This window comes from Petaurus breviceps, unplaced genomic scaffold (genome assembly GCF_028583685.1).
Source record: "Petaurus breviceps papuanus isolate PSGF00001 unplaced genomic scaffold, PetGlider_PUasm1.0 154, whole genome shotgun sequence".
NCBI classification, from domain to species: Eukaryota; Metazoa; Chordata; class Mammalia; order Diprotodontia; family Petauridae; genus Petaurus; species Petaurus breviceps.
The window spans coordinates 16,225,717-16,246,700 of record NW_027185715.1 but is presented as its reverse complement, the minus strand read 5'-3'; the positions used below and the strand labels follow the sequence as shown (position 1 = coordinate 16,246,700).

The 20,984-nt window shown below is 36.7% G+C and overlaps 1 protein-coding gene across 3 annotated transcripts in view; it reads right to left on the bottom strand.

Moving 5' to 3' along the window:
* FRS2 (fibroblast growth factor receptor substrate 2) overlaps nucleotides 1–20,984 on the bottom strand; it is a 122,087-nt gene that overhangs the window by 7,211 nt on the left and 93,892 nt on the right. For 2 of the 3 annotated variants that reach the window (XM_069081246.1, XM_069081261.1), the window contains exons 4-6: nucleotides 16,534–16,625; nucleotides 10,496–10,682; nucleotides 883–1,041 (exon numbers count right to left, since the gene is read on the bottom strand). In XM_069081246.1, coding sequence (XP_068937347.1) covers nucleotides 883–1,041; nucleotides 10,496–10,682; nucleotides 16,534–16,625 — 438 coding nt within the window. Of the gene's footprint in view, nucleotides 1–882; nucleotides 1,042–10,495; nucleotides 10,683–16,533; nucleotides 16,626–18,427; nucleotides 18,523–20,984 lie in introns of all 3 variants that reach the window. The other variant, XM_069081253.1, reaches the window with a different exon arrangement.

Here is a 20,984-nt window from a genome sequence, read left to right as displayed (position 1 = left end):
ATCACTTGATTCATCTATCAGAATTCTAAATGAGCCCATAGAATACCTCAATCAGAAAGTGAAATTCCATTTGGGGTTGCTTTGAAAAGGCAACCATCATGGAAAGCAGAGGGCTTAGAGATAGGTACAGTGGCTTCAAGTGCCAAATCCTCAACAAAATGGTTCAACTAGTCTCCATTCCTGCACGACAAAACAATTATAAGCTACTCACAATTTAGAGTTTAAATTATAAATTTTTTTACTAGATAGTAACCAACCTAAAAATTTGTTAATGACAATCCCGTTACACATAACTAATACTTATTTCAGATTCATATTATTCAACACATTTATATCTGTATATCCTCAGCAGGTAAGCCCAAGTCCCTCAAAAAAACCCATTTCCTCCCAGTCCACATGCCCAGCTTCCAGCCCTAGCCACATAACATGCTTAGGGAAGAAATCTTTGTGGAGCTGCGACCTGGGATATTTGTCTGTCAGTGCTACAACCCCATCTCCCCTGTAGGCCATAGCTATTAAGGACCTAGGAAAGAAAATTCTGGCCACCCACGTCCTTGGCAGAAGCAGAAAAGGTATGCTGATCAATGGAAATGACTGGAAAAGAGAGACATTGGCAGTTCCTTTGCAATCCAAGGCCCTCTGGGCCCTTTCCATCTGATCTGCAGGTGAAACCCCTCCTGGCTGTCTTCCTCTACTAGAATGTGAGCTATTTAAATTCAGGCACTCTTACTTTTCCACTGACCAGTCTCTCTGGTAAGTAGCAAAAACTTAGTAAAAGCTCTTTCTCCTTTTCCCTCTGTCTCTTTCTGTCCTTTCTCCAAACCACCCTCCTCTGGGTTGTCACTTCTTCTCAGAAGCACTCATGTGAAGGCAGGTACTTACTAGTGGGAGTCCGAGGCGTCCTGGGGACTTCCAATTCAGTCTGCTGGTGATTCCTTTCTACTACCGGCTCTTCTACCACATGTATGCTATTATTCTGCATGATCTCTTGTAACATGTTAAACAGTTCTTCTGCACGGGCACATTTAAAGGCAAATATTCCTACAAATGCAAAAGAAAAATATGGCAAATGAATGATTACCATGAAGAAAAAAACCACTGACATTCACCCTCTCAGACTAGAATGAGGGAAGCTTTTTTAAACGGATAACAGATCAAAACCTTGCACTACCACAAACCAAGTGTTGGTTTTACTAGAGACAGTGCCTCACATGGAGACACAACCTTCGGAGAGGATAACCGCATGAACAGAGAATGTGCCATGTGTGTAAGAAACATGTAAAATATATTTCTGATTGGAGGAATTCAGCAGGTTTCATAAAGTTAGTGCTACTTATGCAGGGCTACCAAATAATATCATAAAAGATTAAATGTATACTTTATAAGACAAGCTTCTTTTAAAACAAGCTTTACATGTACTGTTATTTCATTTAATCTTCACAACACATTCTGTAGTGATGCAAACATTATATTATTCCCATTTTACAGATAATGAAACGGGAATCCAGAGAGGTCATGTGATTTTTTCCAGGGTCACACTTATAAAGAGGTAGAGTCGGGACTGGAACCCAGGACAGGTCTTCAGTCTCCAATGCCAGTATTCTTTCCACTACATCAAGCTGCTTTATAAAAAAAACTAGTTAATCTAACAGAAGGGCTGTAAATATAGTTTATGTGACAAATGAAGCATATTTCATGAGACAGCAAAGCTTTCAGATAAGAGAATAACCTGTAGAAAGAAAACTTTGGTCAGACAAGATCACCTTTTTCTCTGACTTCTACTGATAATCATAATAAGGAAAATGCTTGCATAAAGGTTAATAGGGTTTAGGCAGAGAGCTCTAAGAAATTAAAAAAAAAAAAGGAGCTTGCAGACATCGCAACAGACAGCAACAATTGGATTTTTGTTTAACTCAGAAGATGCACAATACAAAATGGGCAGCAATGCTTTTAGGAATGCCAATCCCAGGTCACCGAAGCTCTGGGCAGTGAAGAAAACTCACCATAACGAGAGAGAACAAGGCAAAGAAAAGGAAAGGACATTAGGGACAAGGAAGGCAGGGAGTGATATACTATAATTGCTTTTTAATTGCTTGGGAGTGATCTTGGACAATCCAAATTAAAACACATGTTCTCATCTTTTTTAAAGCTATAGTTTGGTTGTTTTCCTTCTTCCTATGCAAGCTGACTGAAATAAAACAACACATTTATTTATATGGCATTTTACCTCATAACAATTCTAAGAGGTCGGTAATACAATAAGATTGCCGCTTTCTAAATATTCTCTGAATTCAAGCATAAATTCAGAATGTTTTCTACTATGCCAAGTGTCCTTCCTCCACAATGCCCTTAACCAAATCTGATCTGACCCAATTAAAACTACCCAAATATTTTCTTTTTTGAGTTCTTATAATCTTCTAAATTTGCCTACTTAACAAAGGTTTTAATCTTTTTAGATATGATTCAACAACCTAATTTCCAAATTGTGTCTGAGCACAGAAAAAAAAAGGTAAGAGCTAAGAAAATATTCTAATGGTTATTGAAGTTTTTGTTTATGAAGCCTCTTAAAATGTTATAAGCCTTTCTAGAAAAATAGGCATGATATCAAAGAGAAATAAAAATGCCTTTTTTTTTTAATACTCATGGAAAAAACACTGAACAAAGGCCCAAGACACCTTGGTTCCAGTGCCAGCCCTGTCATGAGTGAGCTGTGTGATCTTCAGTATGTCCAATACTTTGAACTTCAATATCCTCAGCTGCAGAAGGATCTCTAAAGTCCAAGTCTGATTCCACGTAAAATTCTGTTATGAATTTGTTTAAATGATTTCTCCTAAACACAAGCAATGGATATTTTGAAATGCTTCGTTGAATTACTCCTTTACTCAAGAAACTCCAACAGCTCCTTGTCCCTCTACAATAAAATAAAAACTCTTCTGTTTGGCTTTTAAAGTCCTCTAAATCTGGCTTGTCTACTTTTCCAGGTTTATAGTATATCAAACTCAACTTGTGTAAAAGAGATCTCATTATCTTTTCCCAACTTCCTACTCTCCATTCCAATCTGCATCTGTTCCCTTTCTATCATTCCTTCTCACATCTGTGCCCTTCTCCCTTGTCATGTACCTACTGCCTTAGTTTAGGCCCTCAATACCTCTTGCCCAGGTTATTGCAATAGCACCCCAATTGATTTCTCTACCTCGAGTCTATTCCCACGAATCCATCTTTCACATGGCTAACAAAAGTGATTTTCCTGCAGGGCTGATCTGTCCCTCCCCTACTCAACATTCTTCCCTTTAGCTTTTAAATCTCTGTACAACCTGGCCCCAACCTATCTTTGCACACTCATCTATACTTTGGTTTCCTCCAATTCCTGCCCTCTGCAAACCTGCTAAACTGACTTTTCTTGGTTTGTTATACACAACAAACTTTCTCTCTTCTCTCTGTGCCTTGGCTCTGGCCATCATCCCCCCATGCCTAGAAGGCTCTCCTGCCTGCGAAAAATCCTTCTCTTCCTCCAAGACACAGCCCTAGTATCGTCTTCTACATGAAGTTTTCCTGATCCTACCAACTATTGCCCATCCTCCCAAACCACCTTATATTAATGACTTTGCATTTATTCCTAGCTTTCTTTTTTTATATTTGTTTATGCATGTACTTGTTTCCACTGTTGGAAAGAGATTCTTGAAAACAGGGATTGTTTTATTTATGTTTCTGTAGGGGCATGCACTCTATAATCCAGTCAAACTAACGTGCTTGCTAGTCTCTGGCTATACTGCACTGCACTTCCTGTTTGTATGCCTTTTTTAAGGCCTGAAAAGTTCAGCTCAAGAGCCATGCTATTACGCTGACTTTCTTAGGTCTAATGTCCTCCTACTCGAATTCACTTGCATATACAACCTTCAACTTTTGTGAGGGTAACATTCCTAGAAAACCAAGCAAAGTCAAAAACACAAACACTGATACACTGAACAGGAAGGGATTAGGTTCCCGCAGTCACCAAAAACTGTAGTTTTTCACTAGAGATCTGCATAGAATTCTGTATGACAAAACATGAACAAAACACTAACTCACTTATCCACAAATGTGGTCACTCTTCTATTTTCTAAATTCCCTCATCTGCACTTGGGAGGTTACTTTCCCACTTTTTGGAGCAGACTCACACATTTACAAATGCTTTCCTCCTTTTTGCAAACACAACACATCATCCATTCATGAACATCAAACTTGCAGCCAACAGTGGCTGCAGACATTCCTGCACAGTTTATCTAACACCTTTATTTTCTCACTAAGCCGAATCACTGACTTTGCATGCTTGGGCTTAGAGCCCAAAGGAACTGCACTAAGCGTCTGGGGCATAACTGCAATAAAACTTGAGATTTAAAGGCACACAATGAAAATATGCAGTGAATCCTCTTTAGAGTGGTAGAGTAAACAAGGCCAGTGAAGTATCCAGTAGGATACCAGTAGTTCCACAAACTTTTTTTTATTTAGTCCAATCTAAAATTTTCCCCTTAAAAAAAATTATTTTCCCTAAATACACATAGATAATTTTTAACATTTAAAAAAAAAATTGGGTTCCAAATTCTCTGCCTCCCTTCCTCCTCTCTTCTCAGAGATGGTAAACAAACTGGTATACATGTGCAATCATGTAGAACATATTTCTGTATTAGTCATTTTGTATAAGAAAACTTAAAAGAGAAAAAGAAAGGAAAAGAGAGAAAGAAATAGGAAGGAGACAGGTAGTCTCTGCCAGTTTGTCCTTTGTTCTTGAAGAGGACTAATCAGGAAGATGATGGCTTGATTTACAAGTGAATTAGATTTAAGTGAGGGAAGGCCAGTGCAAAGTCACCAGCCTTACTCTCCCCTCCAAAGCCATCTGGGCCCAGTGGCAAGGTCCACAACCGGATGCCTGGAGATATCCCCAGATGCACTGGGACTGCTTGGCTTTTTTAAGTTCTCAGTTTGTCTGAGGCAACACCCATTCAGCAATGAAGGCTAGGTAAGAAAAGAGGCAGAAATGGCCTCTTTTACTTAGTCAATCAAAACAAAGCAAAAAATCAATCTGGGAGGGGAAGATCCTCAAGATTTCTGGCCAGAACAGAAACAAATGGTATTTACACTCACTCTGAGCCATCAAACCCAAATAATGACCAATAGATGCTTGGGCTGGAACAGGATGGGCAGGGCAAGGCAAGAAGGAACATATTATACTTCAGTCTGTATTCAGATGCCATCAGTTCACATTTTTCATCATGACTCCTTTGGAACTGTCTTGAGTTACTGCATTCATGGGGATAACAATTATTCATCATACAATATTGCTATTACTATGTAAAATGTTCTCACTTCATTCTGCATTGGTTTGCTTAAGTCTTTCTAGGTTTTTCTGAAATCATCCTGCTTGTCATTTCTTATGGTACAATAGCATTCCATTACAATCATATACCACATGCATGATCTAGATATAGGCTGATACTGTAAGCAATCTGGGAGAGCAAGGGATCGTTTTACCTGTCAGATCTATGGAGAGGGAAAGACTTCATGATGAAACAAGAGTTAGAGAGCATTATAAAATGCAAAATGGATAATTTTGATTACATTAAAATTGAAAAGCTTCTGTACAAATAAAGCCAGTCACCAAGATTAAGAGGGAAACAGAAAATTGGGAAAGAATTTTTACAACTAAAGTCTCTGATAAAGGACTCATTTCTAAAATATACAAATAATTGAGTTGAATCTATAAGAATACAAGCTACTCCCCAATTGATAAAAGGTCAAAGGATATGAACAGGCAGTTCTTAGAACATGAAATTAAAGATATCTATAAGCATATGCAAAAATGTTCTAAATCACTAGTGATTAGAGAAATGCAAATCAAAACAACTCTTAGGTACCACATCTCACCCAGATTGGCTAAGATGACAAAACAGGAAAATGATAAATGCTGGAGAGCATGTGGAAAAATTGGAATACTAATGCATCATTGGGTGGAGCTATGAACTGATCCAGCCATTCTGGAGAGCAATCTGAAACTATTCCCAAAGGTCTATAAATAAGTGCATACCCTTTGACCCAGCAATACCACTTCTAGGGTTATATCCCAAACAGATCAGAGAAGTGGGAGGAGGACCCATACGTACAAAAATATTTATAGCGGCTCTTTTTGTGGTGGCAAAGAATTGAAACAAGGGGCTGCCCATCAATTGGGGAATTGATGAACAAGCTGTGGTATATGAATGTAATGGAATACTATTGTGCTATAAGAAATGAGGAGCAGACAGACTTCACAATAACCTGGAGAGACTTATGTAAACTGATGCTGAGCGAGAAGAGCAGAACCAGGAGAAATCTGTATACAGTCACAGACACAATGTATGTGTGACGACTAACTTCAATAGATGGAGCTCCTCTCAGCAATGTAAAGTTATAAGACAATTCCAAAAGATTCATGACCGAAAGAGATGCAGAGTCTGAATGCAAAGTGAAACAAATCACTTGCTCTCTTTCTTTTTCTTGTTTTGTTTCCTCTTTCCCACTGATCATTCCATCAGTTATAATCCTTCTTTACAACCTGACTAATGATTAATGTGAAGATATTTGTAGATTCTATATTCAAGTGCATGCTGCCATGACAGGGGTGGAGGGGAGGAGAGGGAGAAAATTTGAAAGTCAAGGGACTGTGGAACTGAAAGTTGTAAAATAAAAGTAAATAAACAACAACAACAACAAAAATAAAAGGATTATGGAATGAAGTTTATAAAGGCACTAACAGAAACTAGTTAGAAGAAGAAATTCAAACGTCATAACTTCAAAAGCTTTAAACTCATGAAAAATACTGAAAAATTTAAAAAGAAAGATATAATTGAATCAAGAGGAGTTTATGAGATCACTAAGCAAAACCATATAGAAGTTATTTCCTTAAGCTCATCTTACTTCTTCATCCTTTTTTATTTTTATTTTTTTGGTCTTTTTCACACCTTGATGAGCTTCTCTTGTCTTCATTTTTTTCCCCTAAATCTATCTTTAAATATAGAATAACATTAAAATATTTATGCTTTTTTTTTTTTTGGTAAAAAACAAAACAAAACAATCATATACCACAACCTGTTCAGCTATTCCCCTCCAACTTATGGGCATTCCTTCAATTTTCAATTCTTAGCCACTGCAAAAAGCTGCTATAAATACTCTTGTACAAGTTCCCTCCCTCCCCCCCCCCTTTAAAATATCTTTGGGATACAGGCCTAGTAGTAGTGTTGCTGGATCAAAAGGTATATACAGTTTTATAGCCTTTTAAGTAAAGATCTAAATTGCTCTCCAGAATGGTTGGATCTGTTCACAACTCCAGCAATAATGCATCAGGGTCCCAATTTTTCCACATCCCCTCCAACATTCTCCTTTTCTGTCATATTAGTCAACCTGATAGATATGAGGTGGTACCTCAGAGCTGTTTTAATATGCATTTCTCTAATTAATAGCGATTGAGAGCATTTTTCCATATGACTATAGACAGTTTTGATTTCTTCTTCTGAAAACTGCCTATATATATCCTTTGACCATTTATCAATTGGGAATGACTTGCATTCTTACAAATTTGACTCAGTTCTCTATATTTGAGAAATGAGGCCTTTATATGAAATACATGTTCTAAAAATTTTCCCCCAGTTTTCTGCTTCTTTTCTAATTTTGATTGCATTTTGTTTATGCAAAAACTTCTTAATTTCATGTAACCAAAATTATTCACATTACATTTTGTAATGCTCTCTCTCCTGTCTGGTCCTAAATTCTTCCCTTACTCAGAGATCTGACAGGTAAACTATTCCATGCTCCCCTAATTTGCTTATCGTATCACCCTTTATGTCTAAATCATATACACATTGTGACCTTATCTTGGGATACAGTGTGAGATGTTGATCTGTATCTAGTTTTTGCCAATCTGCTCTCTACTTTTCCCAGCAGTGTTTGTCAAATAGTGGGTTTTTGTCCCCAAAGCTTGGATCTTTAGGTTTATCAAATACTAAATTACTATGGTCATTTACTACAATGTATTGAGTATCTAGCCTATTGCACCCATCCAACACTCTATTTCTTAGCCCATATCAGATTGTTTTGATGATTACTGCTTTACAATACAGTTCGAGATCTGGAATGGCAAGACCACTTTTCTTCACATTTCTTTTCACTGATTCCCTTGATATTTTTGATCTTTTGTTCTTCCAGATGAATTCTGCTGTTATTTTTTCTAGTTCTTTAATTTTTTTGATAGCTTGATTAGTGTGGCACTGCATATAGACAGAATTTTCATTTTTATTATATTGGCTTGACCTACCCATCTGCAATTAACATTTTTTCAATTGTTTAGATGACTTTATTTGTGTGAAAAGTGTTTTGTAATTGTTTTCATATAGTTCCTGGATTTGTTTTGGTAGTATTTGGCAAGTATTTTACATTGTCTACAATGATTTCAACTGAATTTCTCTGTCTTGTTGCTGGACTCTGTTGGTAATATATAGAAATGCTGACAATTTATGCGAGTTTATTTTATATCCTGCAACTTTGCTAAAATTGTTAATTATTTCAACTAGTTCTTTAGTTGATTTTCTAGGGTCCTTCAAGCATACCATTATATCATCTTCAAAGAGTGATAGTTTTGTTTCCTTATTGCCTATTCTAATTCCTTCAATTTCTCTTTCTTCTCTTACTGCATTAACTAGCATTTCTAGTATAATATTAAATAATAGTGGTGATAGGCATCCTTGCTCTGCCCCTGATCTTACTGGAAAGTTTCTTGCTCATCCCCATTACAAATAATGCTTGCTTATGGTTTTAGATAGATACTACTTATCATTTTAATGAAAGTTCAATTTGTTCCTCTGCTCTCTAGTGTTTTTAATAGGAATGAGTGTTCTGTTCCACAAACTAGTGTGCGCTGTGCTTCTCATTTTTTTCTCTACTGTGAAGAGCTGCGAACGCACAGTTATCAATGTGAAAGTGAAAATGAGGCTACTAAGAAAATCACACAAATGCTTGAAGTTGCAAAAATTAAACATGCAAATGCTGAGGTCTGACCTTATTGTATATTTAACTTTCTATGTATATTTATTCCTCTAGTGGAATATAAAGTCTTTGAGAGCAAGAAGTGACTGCTTCATTTTTGTCTTTGTATCCTCTGTACCTACCATGTAGCAGGCTCTTAATGCTCACTGAATTGAATAAAAGAATCTAAATATTTTAAATAAAATTTTCATAAATTCACAAACATATATTTTTCTTAATATTTTAAAATTACAATTACGGTAAGATAATTCGCTCAACCACCTAACCCAAATTTCAAATGAACCCAATTTATTGGGTCTAGAAGTGAATACAATTTGAGTTTTAAAACTAGGGGCTGACAGGATAAAACAAAAGATAAAAAGGAAGGGAGTTACTCAGGATCTGAGATACTCAATGAGGTGCCAAGTGCCTGGTAAGGTACTAATAAAGGCAAAGGAAATTGTTAAAGCAGCAATAATTTTCAGACACCATATGCTAACAACAAATTCAAACAACAAACAAAACTTAAAAGTTGTTAAAGTCAGTCAAGCAAAATTATACAAGAAGTATTCCATGGAACAATTTCATATATTCCGAACATGATGCTTAGTTGTTTTTTTTTTTCTCTTGAAAATGATTTCAATACAGGGTAGCACAAGTATCATATATTTCTTGTGCATATGTGAAAATGAAACTTCTAAGGAAAGTTCAAACACAGCAACACTTCAGATAACAGGCACATTGCTGAAAAGTTGAAAGACAATCTCTATATATAGGAATATGGCCATTTTAAAAGCTCACATGCTGTGTCCTTTCAATAATGCAAATGATTACTCTCCCTTAGTTCCCATCTATTTTTAAATCTGGATCTTTATCCTATTGTCTATTTCTATCCTGAACTGCCAATATTTCATATTTATTGAACACATATAACATTCTAGGTATTTCTCTAGGCATAAAAAATGATGCCCCTCAAATGCTACGTGGCCAGGCTAATGAATTGCAACATGGGCAGTGAAAAAATGACAACAATTTATAGTACAACAATTGGAAATTAATTTATTTTTATATTTAATCTAATTTATATTTAAGAATTTAAGTTATAAATGTGAAAACACTCGAATTTCTGTACTGTGTCAAATAGGCTCAAACAATATGGAGATTAAGCCACCACCTGCTATTCAGACAACTCTGTCTATGTGCTGTGCCACAGATCAATATTTTCTGAAGCTTCTGTAAGCAACATTCTTCAAGAACTTAGTTAAGAAAGTCAAGTGCTTTTACTATTTTCTTGTTGAAAAGGATGGTCAATGTCTGAGTTATAATCTGAAAAAGTTCAGCGTCAGTAGGCATACTTTTCTAAAAAATCATAAGTATTTAACTATTGCTAAAAGGAGACCAAATGACTTTCTCAAAAAAATGTTATCCAGCCTTTTCTTGGAATAAGTAAATAGATCTCACATGCCTTGTCCAGTCTGACACCTCCGGCCACTTTCAAAAGAGAAGAGATTTGAGTCGTAGCCATAGCGACGCAAACAAAGGTAATGCCATTTTACAGCATCTCGTTTACGGGTGTGTAAAATCAGCTCTGTATCTGTTAGCTCCATCACGCCAGAACCCAACTCATTGCCATCATCATCCACATTAATGACCTTTGAAAAAGAAATACAACAAGCAATAATAGTTAATAATAGCTAGTATTTATATAGCATTTACAACTTGTTAGGCATATTAGCAAAACTAATAATTATTCTCCCAATTGACATGACATCACACACACACATGTGCACGCACATGCACAGATTTGTCAATTCAACAAAAGGAAAAAAAAGGCTTCAGTTGATTCATTCAACTAATATTTATTGCATGATTAACATGTATATAGGACTTTAAACAATAATACTGCACAGCTAGTACAGGAAAAGTATTACGAAACATGGTACATAAGAAACAAGTTAAAGATCTAGTCCTGAGTTTATAAGTACAAGCAAAAAAGTAAATACAAGGGGCAACTAGGTGGCGCAGTGAATACAGCACCAGCCCTGGAGTCAGGAGGACCTGAGTTCAAATCCGGCCTCAGACACTTAACACTTACTAGCCCTGTGACCTTGGGCAAGTCACGTAACCCCAATTGCCCCACCCTCCAAAAAGCAAAAAAAAAGAAAAGAAAAGTACACACAAACGCGTAAAGTTAAATAATGTAAAGGAATATACGGCTAAATGCTGAAAGTGTAGTATAGAGAGTGAGAAGCACAAGAAATCAGAAATGGGAAGATCATCATCATCATCATAGAGGAGGTCAGAAAAGACTCAACGTTTGTGAACCTTTGCTACTTGGTTGGTAGGACAGGTAGGAATCGAGATACACTGAAAAGGTAAGGAATCCGGGCATTGGGGAAGTCAGGGAGGTAGGTGTATAGAGAAAGGAATCAGAATTATGGATTGACAACAAACAAATAACCAAAGGTAGGAATGGGGAAGATGTGTTCACTTCAAGTAGAACCAAGTAAGAAGGTATGGGTATGGGGGTGGCCAGGTGGCGGAGTGAGTAACAGCACTGGCCCCGGCGTCAGGAGATCCGGGATTGGTTCCGGCCTCAGATACTTGGCACCCACACAAAATAACTGGCTGAGTAACCTTGAGCAAGTTACTTAACCCCAATTGCTTAAAAAAAAGAAGGTATGGGTACGATAGTATGTATGATCTCAGGTGATGCAATAGGCATATAATGAACCTGAGATTTTAACACAACTTAAAAAACATGGCTTTACAAATCTTATCTTAAGCTTGATAGTATGGGACTCACAACTAAAGGGTAGTGATGAAAACACCTATTGTTTTCAAAAGAAACTGATTCAACAGATGGCAAGAATGTGACAGTGAACATTAAAGTATATTCCTCCACAAACCCATGAAAGGAAGCACAGCAGAGGGCACTGAGGAACAAAGGGGAAAACATGAGACAGCCCAGGCACAAGGAGGCTGTGGATGCCACTCTTGACTGACAGCACACACTGGAAGGAAGTGAGCTGATGATGATACCTCAGATTTTTACACTGTTCTAAGGCCTACCAAGTGCCTCACATAGAGTATTTCATTTGCGCCTCAAGAGAACCCTTTATTATCATCACCCCTATTTCACAGATGTGGAAACTAGGCTTTCACAGAGATAAAGAGACTTGGCCATGGCCACACAGCTTGTAAATGTCAGGGGCAAGATCTAAACCCGGGTGTCCTAAATAAAATGCAGGACTCTGTCATAACTTTCTCTCTCAGAGACAGATATAGGCATGACTGTGCTATACGAGGAGTGAGGGAGTCAAGGAACTGTTCAGGCTCATGAGGGAGAAGGAGGTGACTCAGTTAATCTGTATATTTATGTGAAATCTCTTTCTGCTAAAAACAAAGCATCTGAAAATTCCTGACTAGCTTTGCCAATCATTTTATCCCTATGAAACATTGCATCTCTTAAAATGGTGGGAGGAACTGTTCATCTCAACCCAATTGCGAACAAAAAGGAGGTACAAATGAGAAAAGTAAGTGACAGGAAACTCAAGAGAAAATGACCACATCATCTTAGAGCTGGTAAGTAACAAAGAAAGAAACATGGGGCATAGTTTGGCAAACTTCAGGAAAAACTTTAAAAAGCTGACAAATATGGCAGGCATGATCCAATCAAATGGGACTCAAATGAAGGCCCAACAGCAGTAGGAAGCTCTCAGTCAATCAACTAGTATTCAGTTAAACATCTATAATGGGTCAGGCACAGAAAATATAAAGAAAAAAATAATGAAAAATAAATTATTTTAATTAAATAATTAATAATTTGATTAAATGTTTAATTATTTTAATAAGAAGAACAGGCAGAGAAGATATGGGAAGGCTAAGGAAAAAGTATTTATCGAACACCCATTATGTGTCTACCTCACAACAATGCTGTGAGCTAGATACTATTATTAGCCCCATTTTGTAGCTGAGGAAACTGAGACAGACAGAAGTTTAGTGATTTGCCCAGATCATCACACAGCTGAGTATCTGAAGCTAGATTTGAACTCTGGTTTTCCTGACTCCAGGTCCACCACTCTATTCCCTGCATCACCTAGGTGCCTGTATATGAATATTTATAAAAATGTATACAAAATAAATAAATACATGAATAATTTTGGGGGGAAGGCACTAGCATTTGGGGGGAGGGGAAAGTCTTATGTAGGAGATGCTTAAGTTTGAAGAAAACTAGAGATTCTAAAAGATGAAGCTGAAAAAGGAATACATTCTTGACATGAGAGAAGCCATGCCAAAGCACGGAGACAGGACACGAAGGTGTCATGCATGAGGAATAGGAAGGAGGATGGTGTGACCAGGCCATACAGAATAAGAAGTGCAGTAAATGCATAATAATGCTGCAAACATGGGCTGCAGTCAATGTGAAGGGCTTCAAATACAAAGTCGAAGGGTTTGTGTTTGACCTTAGAAATAAGAGGGAGCCAATGGAGACTTCTGAGTAGGTCAGACCTGTGCTTTGGAGATTAATCAATCAATATTTATTAAGCACTGACCATGTGCCAGGCACTGTGCTAAATGCTGCAGACAAAAAAGAAGGCAGAAGGCAGTCCCTGGCTCAAGGAACTTAGAATCTAAGAGGGGGAAAAAATATACAAAGATATAAAAAGCAAGTTGTTTATAGAAGTTGAAAATAATTGAGGGAAGGGACTGAAATTCAGAGGGGTTGGGGAAGGTTTTCAGCAAAAGATGAAATTCTAGTTGTGATTAAAAGGAAACCAGGGAGGTCGATAGTCAGAGTGAAACGTGGAGAATGTTCCAGGCATGAGGGACAGCTTGAGAATATGCCTGGAAAAAGGTCTAACACAGAGCCATGGGCCCACAGTTATGAGAAGGAATATAAATGATCATCCAAAAAAAGGGAGATTAAGTCTCCAAAACAAAATTCCAACAATGTAATAACAAATTATACTAACAGGGAAGGAAAAAGGAAGGTATCTTAAGAAATCATTGTTATTTCGTAGAGAATATTCTGATGACCTCAGATTTTTTAAGAATATATAAATATGGGAGATGAGTCATATATTATGTGACTAATGTCAAAAAGTAAAGTCCCCAAAGTAGATTAAGACTTGTGAAAAGGTTTGTTTGTTTTTTTAAAGGGCTTTGGGGAAGGCAAAGCCATACTAGGAGTAAGGAGTAAATCAAGAAAGGGATAATTTCATAGCCTGGGGAAAACGGTATAATCTTTACATATGACTCAAACCAAGCAGAAGTTCTCACCTAGTGTTTTGTTTACAGTAATGATTCAAATTACATAGTACTTTACAAAGATTATAACATGAACATCTACATATTTCCTAGCACAGAAAATGATCTTCAAGGTGGTGTGGGTCAAATAAACCTGGTTAAAAGGGATGTGAACTCTGAGACAGATGAAGAAATCCATAACGTAGTTATTCTTTTAATGAGTTCAAGTTATCAAGTCGAGATTAATGACATAGCCCAGAACATCAAAAGAGTTTGCAGGCATGGTCCCTAAACCACTGTTTAGGAAACAGGGGTGTAGACAAAATGTTAGAAAAACAGAGGAAGGCAAAAAGTTGCCTGATTTTTAAAACAAGAAAAACAACTGATTGCATAATTATTAACTTCTAATCTTGATGAAAATCCATGGTGGAATTCTAGAACAGATTAATAAATGAACTGCGAGTACTGAAGAAAGGGAAATGATGAATATAAAAAGCCAAAAGTAAAGGGCATGGCTAAGAAAAGTGAGTAAGTGCTTATTAAACACTTACTATGTACCAGGCACTGTGCTGAGCACTGAGGCTACAAAGAGAGGCAAAAGACATCCTTGACCTCAAGAAACTCAAATTTAATGAGGGAGAAAACTAGATAAGGATAAATGATTTTATACCATCAGCAAAAGTGTCATGACTTTTTTTCCCCCAAAGTAGTTACAATTAAAATACTATTTTATGACAATTAAATTGATGGTTATTTGTAAGATAAATTAGAGAGGAGTGATACTGGAGGCAGGAAAGCTAGGAAAGATGCTATTATGAGAGTTTGGCCACGAAGTGCTTAGGCTATGGTAATGACACTGTAAATTGAAAGAAAGAAAAAACATACAACTAACATGAAAAAAAAAATCAATAGAACTTGGTAACTGAGTGGCCAGCAGGGAGGGGTAGGGGTGGGAAGGGGGAGTGTTAGGGAAGCCAAGGGAGAGGAATGAATTAAAGATGACTTGAGGTTTCAATCTTGAGGGAATGAGAAAACAGTGCCATTAACAAAAGCAGGAAAATCAGGATTGGAAAAGAAAAGGGGAAGGGAGAGCTGGTTTCAGAAAGGAGATGTCGAGTTCAATTTGAAATAAGTGAGCTGAGAGAGGGACACCCAAATGGAAATGGCCAGTAGGCAGAAGAAACACAAATCAATCAGGAGAAATTTATGACGTGGTACCTGCTTTTCTCAAAACCCAGACCTGAAACGCTAGCTAATTAAAACTATGCCAGCAATCTTATAACATAATTGAGGATATCTGATTTAATATTATGTTCCTGAAAAGTTGTTTATAAAACAAAATTTTGTGTGTGAGTATACGTGTGAGAGTGTGTGTATATGTATATATACTTGTTTTATAATTAAAAAAACCAATTCCCAAGTTATTTTTCTCCTCCTAAAGGAGATTTTATAGAAGGGACTGGTTCATTTGGAGAGAAGGTTGTACTTGAGGATTTTTAAGGTACCTACAAATAGTTTTTTCTTCTCTCTATTGTCAACTCCCTTCAAGTTTTTTTCAACTCTAGGTTAACAGACCTGATAGCTAAGCCTGTTAAGAATGACTATGCTCTGTAAGTAAAAGGCTCACCAACTATCTGTACTACATGAAAGGTCTTTATGAAAGAGAGGCTTTTTTTGTTTACTTCCCGGTTCTATAAGGTTAATATTGACAAATAAATGACATCTATTATTGCATAAATAAAATTTAAAGTTAGGGTTAGAGGGTCAAAGCAGAAAATAGAATAAGTGGGGGACAAAATAGGATAGAGGGAAATATAGTTAGTCTTTCACAATATAACTACTATGGAAACGTTTTGCGTGACTACACATATACAACCTATATTGAATTGCTTGTCTTCCCAGTGGGAGTGGGTAATGATGGAAGAAGGTAAAGAATCTGGAAATCAAAGTTTTAAAAACAAATGTTTAAAAAAATTGTTTTTTACATGCAACTGGGATATAAGATATACAGGCACTGGGGTATAGGAGTCCATCTTGCCCTACTAGAAAGTTGGGGGGAGGGGGGAAATGGGGAACGATATAAGAGAGAAGATTGGGGGAAGGAGTATTCAGTAGGCTTGCTATCTTGGGGTGGGGGTAGGGGAAAGACGGGGAGACAATTTGTAACTCAAAATCTTGTGGAAATGAATGTTGAAAACTTAAATAAATAAAAGACTAAATTAAAAAAAAAACAGGGTTAGAAATTTTACTTACCTTAAACTTGCTTCGATGATTATCTGGGACAGTTTCTTTATCTGGACAGCTACAACAGCTACCCATGACTTCTTTAGAAGACCATGTGATCTCTATATAAAAAGATGATTTACAGAATAATTAATATTATATGCTATTTCTCATTTTAACCGTTTGACTTGATCACTGTTTTTTTTTTAAAAATTCAGAGAAAATTCATACTTATTATACTTCAGTATAATGTTTTCCTCATTCTGAAAATATCTAAAGACAAGTTTTAATCAAGTGACGAAAACGGTGAAATACAATCACTTCTGGAACTGAACAGTTATACATAAGAAATTTTGCCAAAATGAATTCACTATTTCTCTAAAACCCGATCTCACAAAAGCAGGTGACAGTCAATTTCCAGATTATGTAAAGATCTATGAAAACACCCTGTAGAAGACAAAAAATTCAGCATGTCACTGACAAATGAAGGAAATGATTTACTGTAATAGGATGAAGTTCATCAGAGGCAAGTACAATCATTTATAATTAGGGATAAAAAAACTAAAGAGAATACAAACAATATATTAAGATATAAGGAGGGGAAAAAAGCTATTTATATTTCTATAGTGTTTTAAAGTTTATAAAATAGTTTCCTCAAAACAACCACTATGTGAGGCAGTGCAAATATCATTATGATCCTCATTTTATAGACAGGAGGAGGGAACTGAGGTGCATAGTTAAATGTTTACTCCTAATCCCACAGCTATTAAATGTCAAAGCTAAGATTTGAACCCAGGCCTCCTGGATCCAGGTTCTGTGTTCTTTCTGGCACATCATATTCTCTTGCTATGTCATTTCACACAATCTTAGAGTTAGGGAACCAATATAACAAGAGTTTAGTAATATGTTCTCTCTAATAGGTGTGCCACCCTTGTTGCTTCTAATAGGTCAAGACTGTCTTTGGATGACTGCCTACAAAACAGACACAGTCTATTATAACTTAGAAATGACTAACATGTTGAAAGCTATAGTTAGATCATCATAGAAGAAGAGCTATAAACTTCTTGATATATATAACCTTTTTGTATTCAGCTTTGTATATGTACATGATCTTTTTCTCCTGATATTAAGCTCAGAGTTTGAAAGAAAAAATAAAGACAATATGAGGGTAACTGACACATTGGGAATTTAATAAGCTTAAGCCACAATATAAGGAAAGACATATCGGTACCACCAAATATCAAACAGATATTTCACCACTTAAGTTGCCACCAGCAGAGGGCTCTCAAACTCTTTTTCAGAAGTAGAAGAAAGTCCTTACATCTGTCACTCCTTCAAAAAGCAACCAGAACCTTGTACTACTGTTAGGAACGTGGTTCACCAACTTAAGGCTATGAACCTGTATCACGAAGTTACACAGTCTTCCAAGTTTAGGTACTTTTATTATTTTGAGGGGGAGGGGGTGTGGGGAATGGGCCAGTGGAGAGATGGGAATGGGGTAGAGAAGGGCCTCCTGGAAAAGATCTACCACATTTCAGTCCCACCACAGTACTATTTGAGGAATCTCCACAGACCAATAAAGAGCCACTTCCCTAAAACACACTACCAGAAAATGTACATAGCCACTCCTCCCACCATAGACCACCAAAATAATGCCATAAGTTAGGTATTTTCATCATGGTAAATATTGTGAAAGTAACTAAGAAAAATCAGCCCGTTTCTGAAGAATCTTAAGATAATGGAGTACAATAAATACTTTAAAGTAAAAAAAAAAAAATAGGTTTAAGAAAATCCTGAAAAGCCAGTTGTGGCATTTTTAAAAGAGGGCTACCAATATCCTAAAGGGCAGTTGCATTAAAGAAATAAGGAGCCTAAATTAAATACTTTTATAGGAAGCCATTAAAAAAAAAAACCTTTAACTTACCTAGATCTGGCCATTAATATGCTTAACCTCTGCTGCAACATCAGGACTTTAATCATACTTCAAAATACCATGCTTTGTTTGCTTGCTTATATAACCTAGGAATATTAAAAAATAAAGATGTCAAAATTTTCTCTGAATTTATGAGAATGCTGGGAATTCTATCAATCTTATTTGGATTCCAGTTCAAAGTGTCAAAATAAAAAAAAATAATGGGGGAGAGGGGCTAAAATAATTATACACCAAATGTCTTTGCTAAAGTTTCTCATTTTTTCCTGTTTTTCTATTACATTATACATGCCTATCAACATGAAAGCCGGCTTCCCAAAGTGAAAAAAATAATGTCAAATGTATGAGGTGCTAAGGACCTTTTAATATAAAAATATTTAAAAAATATATTCCATTTGCCACTAACCAGCTGAGTAGCATTGGGATTAGTTATTCTCAAAGAGTATGTCATGGCAATTTCCCCAAGTGGGTCTTGAGGCTTTGGATGCTAAGTTATTACAGATAAAACAAAATTTATAAATTATCAATATAAATTTCACTTGCCTAGAAACAATTCCTCACATCAAATGTGAGCAAAAACTTAGAGAACCATTGGACTAGATCAGGGCTTCTTAAACTTTTTCCATTTGAGACTCCTTCTCAAAATCCCTTTTGTAGTCTAGTTTCTCATTTAGGCAGTGTTCACTGAGTTGTGTGGCCTGTGAGCATGTCCAGTGCAAAACGTGCAGGATTTGTGTTCAGAACCAAGGCTGCAGTGAAGTTACCCAATGCAACACAGGCAAGCACTGCCAGAAACACCTAGGACTCATTACATGTTTGATTTTTAATTAATTTTTGGTCGTCGCATGTTCAGCAAACTTTCACTGTTGCCAATTTTTTCTTGACCCACAGTTTAAGAAGCCCTGGACTAGATGATCTAAGACTTACTTTATTAGTTTAGGTTCCAACAGCTCTGGCCCAGGCTATTGTGACAGTGTCCTTGTAATGCATCTTTATCTACCACCCTTTCCCTTACCCAAACCATCCTTCACAACTACCAAGGCAATATTTCTAAAGCACAGGACCATGTCTTTTCCCTACTTCAAGAAATTGCAACAGTTCCCCTATTATCTCTAAGATCAAATATAAATATATTTAAAGCCCTTCACAAATAGCTCTAGTTCACCTTTCTCAACTTATTACATGTTACTGACACATACTCTCCATTTCAATCAAAGCCCCCTACTTGATCTTCCTTATACACAACATTCCGTCTCCCACCTCTACTCTTTTGCAAAAGCTGTCCCTGATGCTTAGAAATGTATTCCCATCTTGTTTTTTTCAATCTCTTAAAACTGATGGTTTCCTTCAGAGATCAGGTCAAATACCATCTTCCACATCAGACATTGCTGATTCTTCCAGCTACTCGTGCCCTTTCTCCTTTGAAATTACTTTCTATTCTCTATTCATAAGCGAACATTTAAAACTAGGTCCTTGAGAAACTCCTTGAGTTTCATTTTTATCTTTATTTTGGGAGCAGATTCAGTATTAAGGAAAAACTAGCCTAGTCTGAATAGGGTAGATATTACTCCTAAGATACTCTGCCTCTAAGGAAATGTCTCCTATTTGACTGAAAAAGAAAAAGGTCATTTATTGTAAGCTCTCTCTTCTTCAATGCCCTTACATGTTCCCCGATGCCTTGTCCTTTGTCCCAATCTTTGAGGAAAAGGAGTTCCTTCTATTTGCCAGGTGGAAGCCCAACACCTCTATAAGTAGATCATACATAGGCCCTGGAGCTTGGCCCAGGGCTTCCCAACTTCTCAAGGAATTCATGCTTTTTCTCCCTCCCTCTCTGTTTTCCCCTCTCGTTCATCCTTAATCTTATCATAGTTCCTTCCCAGGTTTTCCTCCATCCTTATAAAAATTTCATTTTACCCAATAATCTCCTCAATTTAACACCTTATATCATTCCTTTCTTTCAAAGTCAAATAATTCTCATTTGCTGTTTGGCTTTTCCATCTTTTTTTTTTTTTTTTAAGCAATAGGGGTTAAGTAACTTGCTCAAGGTTATACGGCCAGGTGTTTCTGGGTTTGGCTTTTCCATCTTCTAATTTTTCAATCCCTTGGATTATGGCTTCTGCCTGACTGCTTGACCACTTGACTTTCCAGTTATCGATGTTCCTTTTAATTACTAAATCCAACATCTTTTCTCCGTCCTCACCTTCTAAACTCCTCTATGACTCCCAACAGTTGGCCTTAGATCTCTCTTTGCTCAGTTTTTTCAACACTTCTCTCCTGGTCCTCTCCTTAGCTATTTTGCAGCTCTTTCTTATATTCCTTTGCTAGATCATCACTATCCATACATAATCCCCTAAACTTGAGAGTTTTCTGATGCTCTGCCCTGAGCCTTCTTCTCATGTCTGAGACAGCTGGTGACAGAGTGGATAGAGTGCTGGGTCTGGAATAAAAGACCTAAATTCAAACCAGACACTTATTAGCTGTATGACCCTGGCCAAGTCACTTCAATCTGTCTGCCTCGGTTTCCTCAAGTGCAAAATGGGATAATAACAGT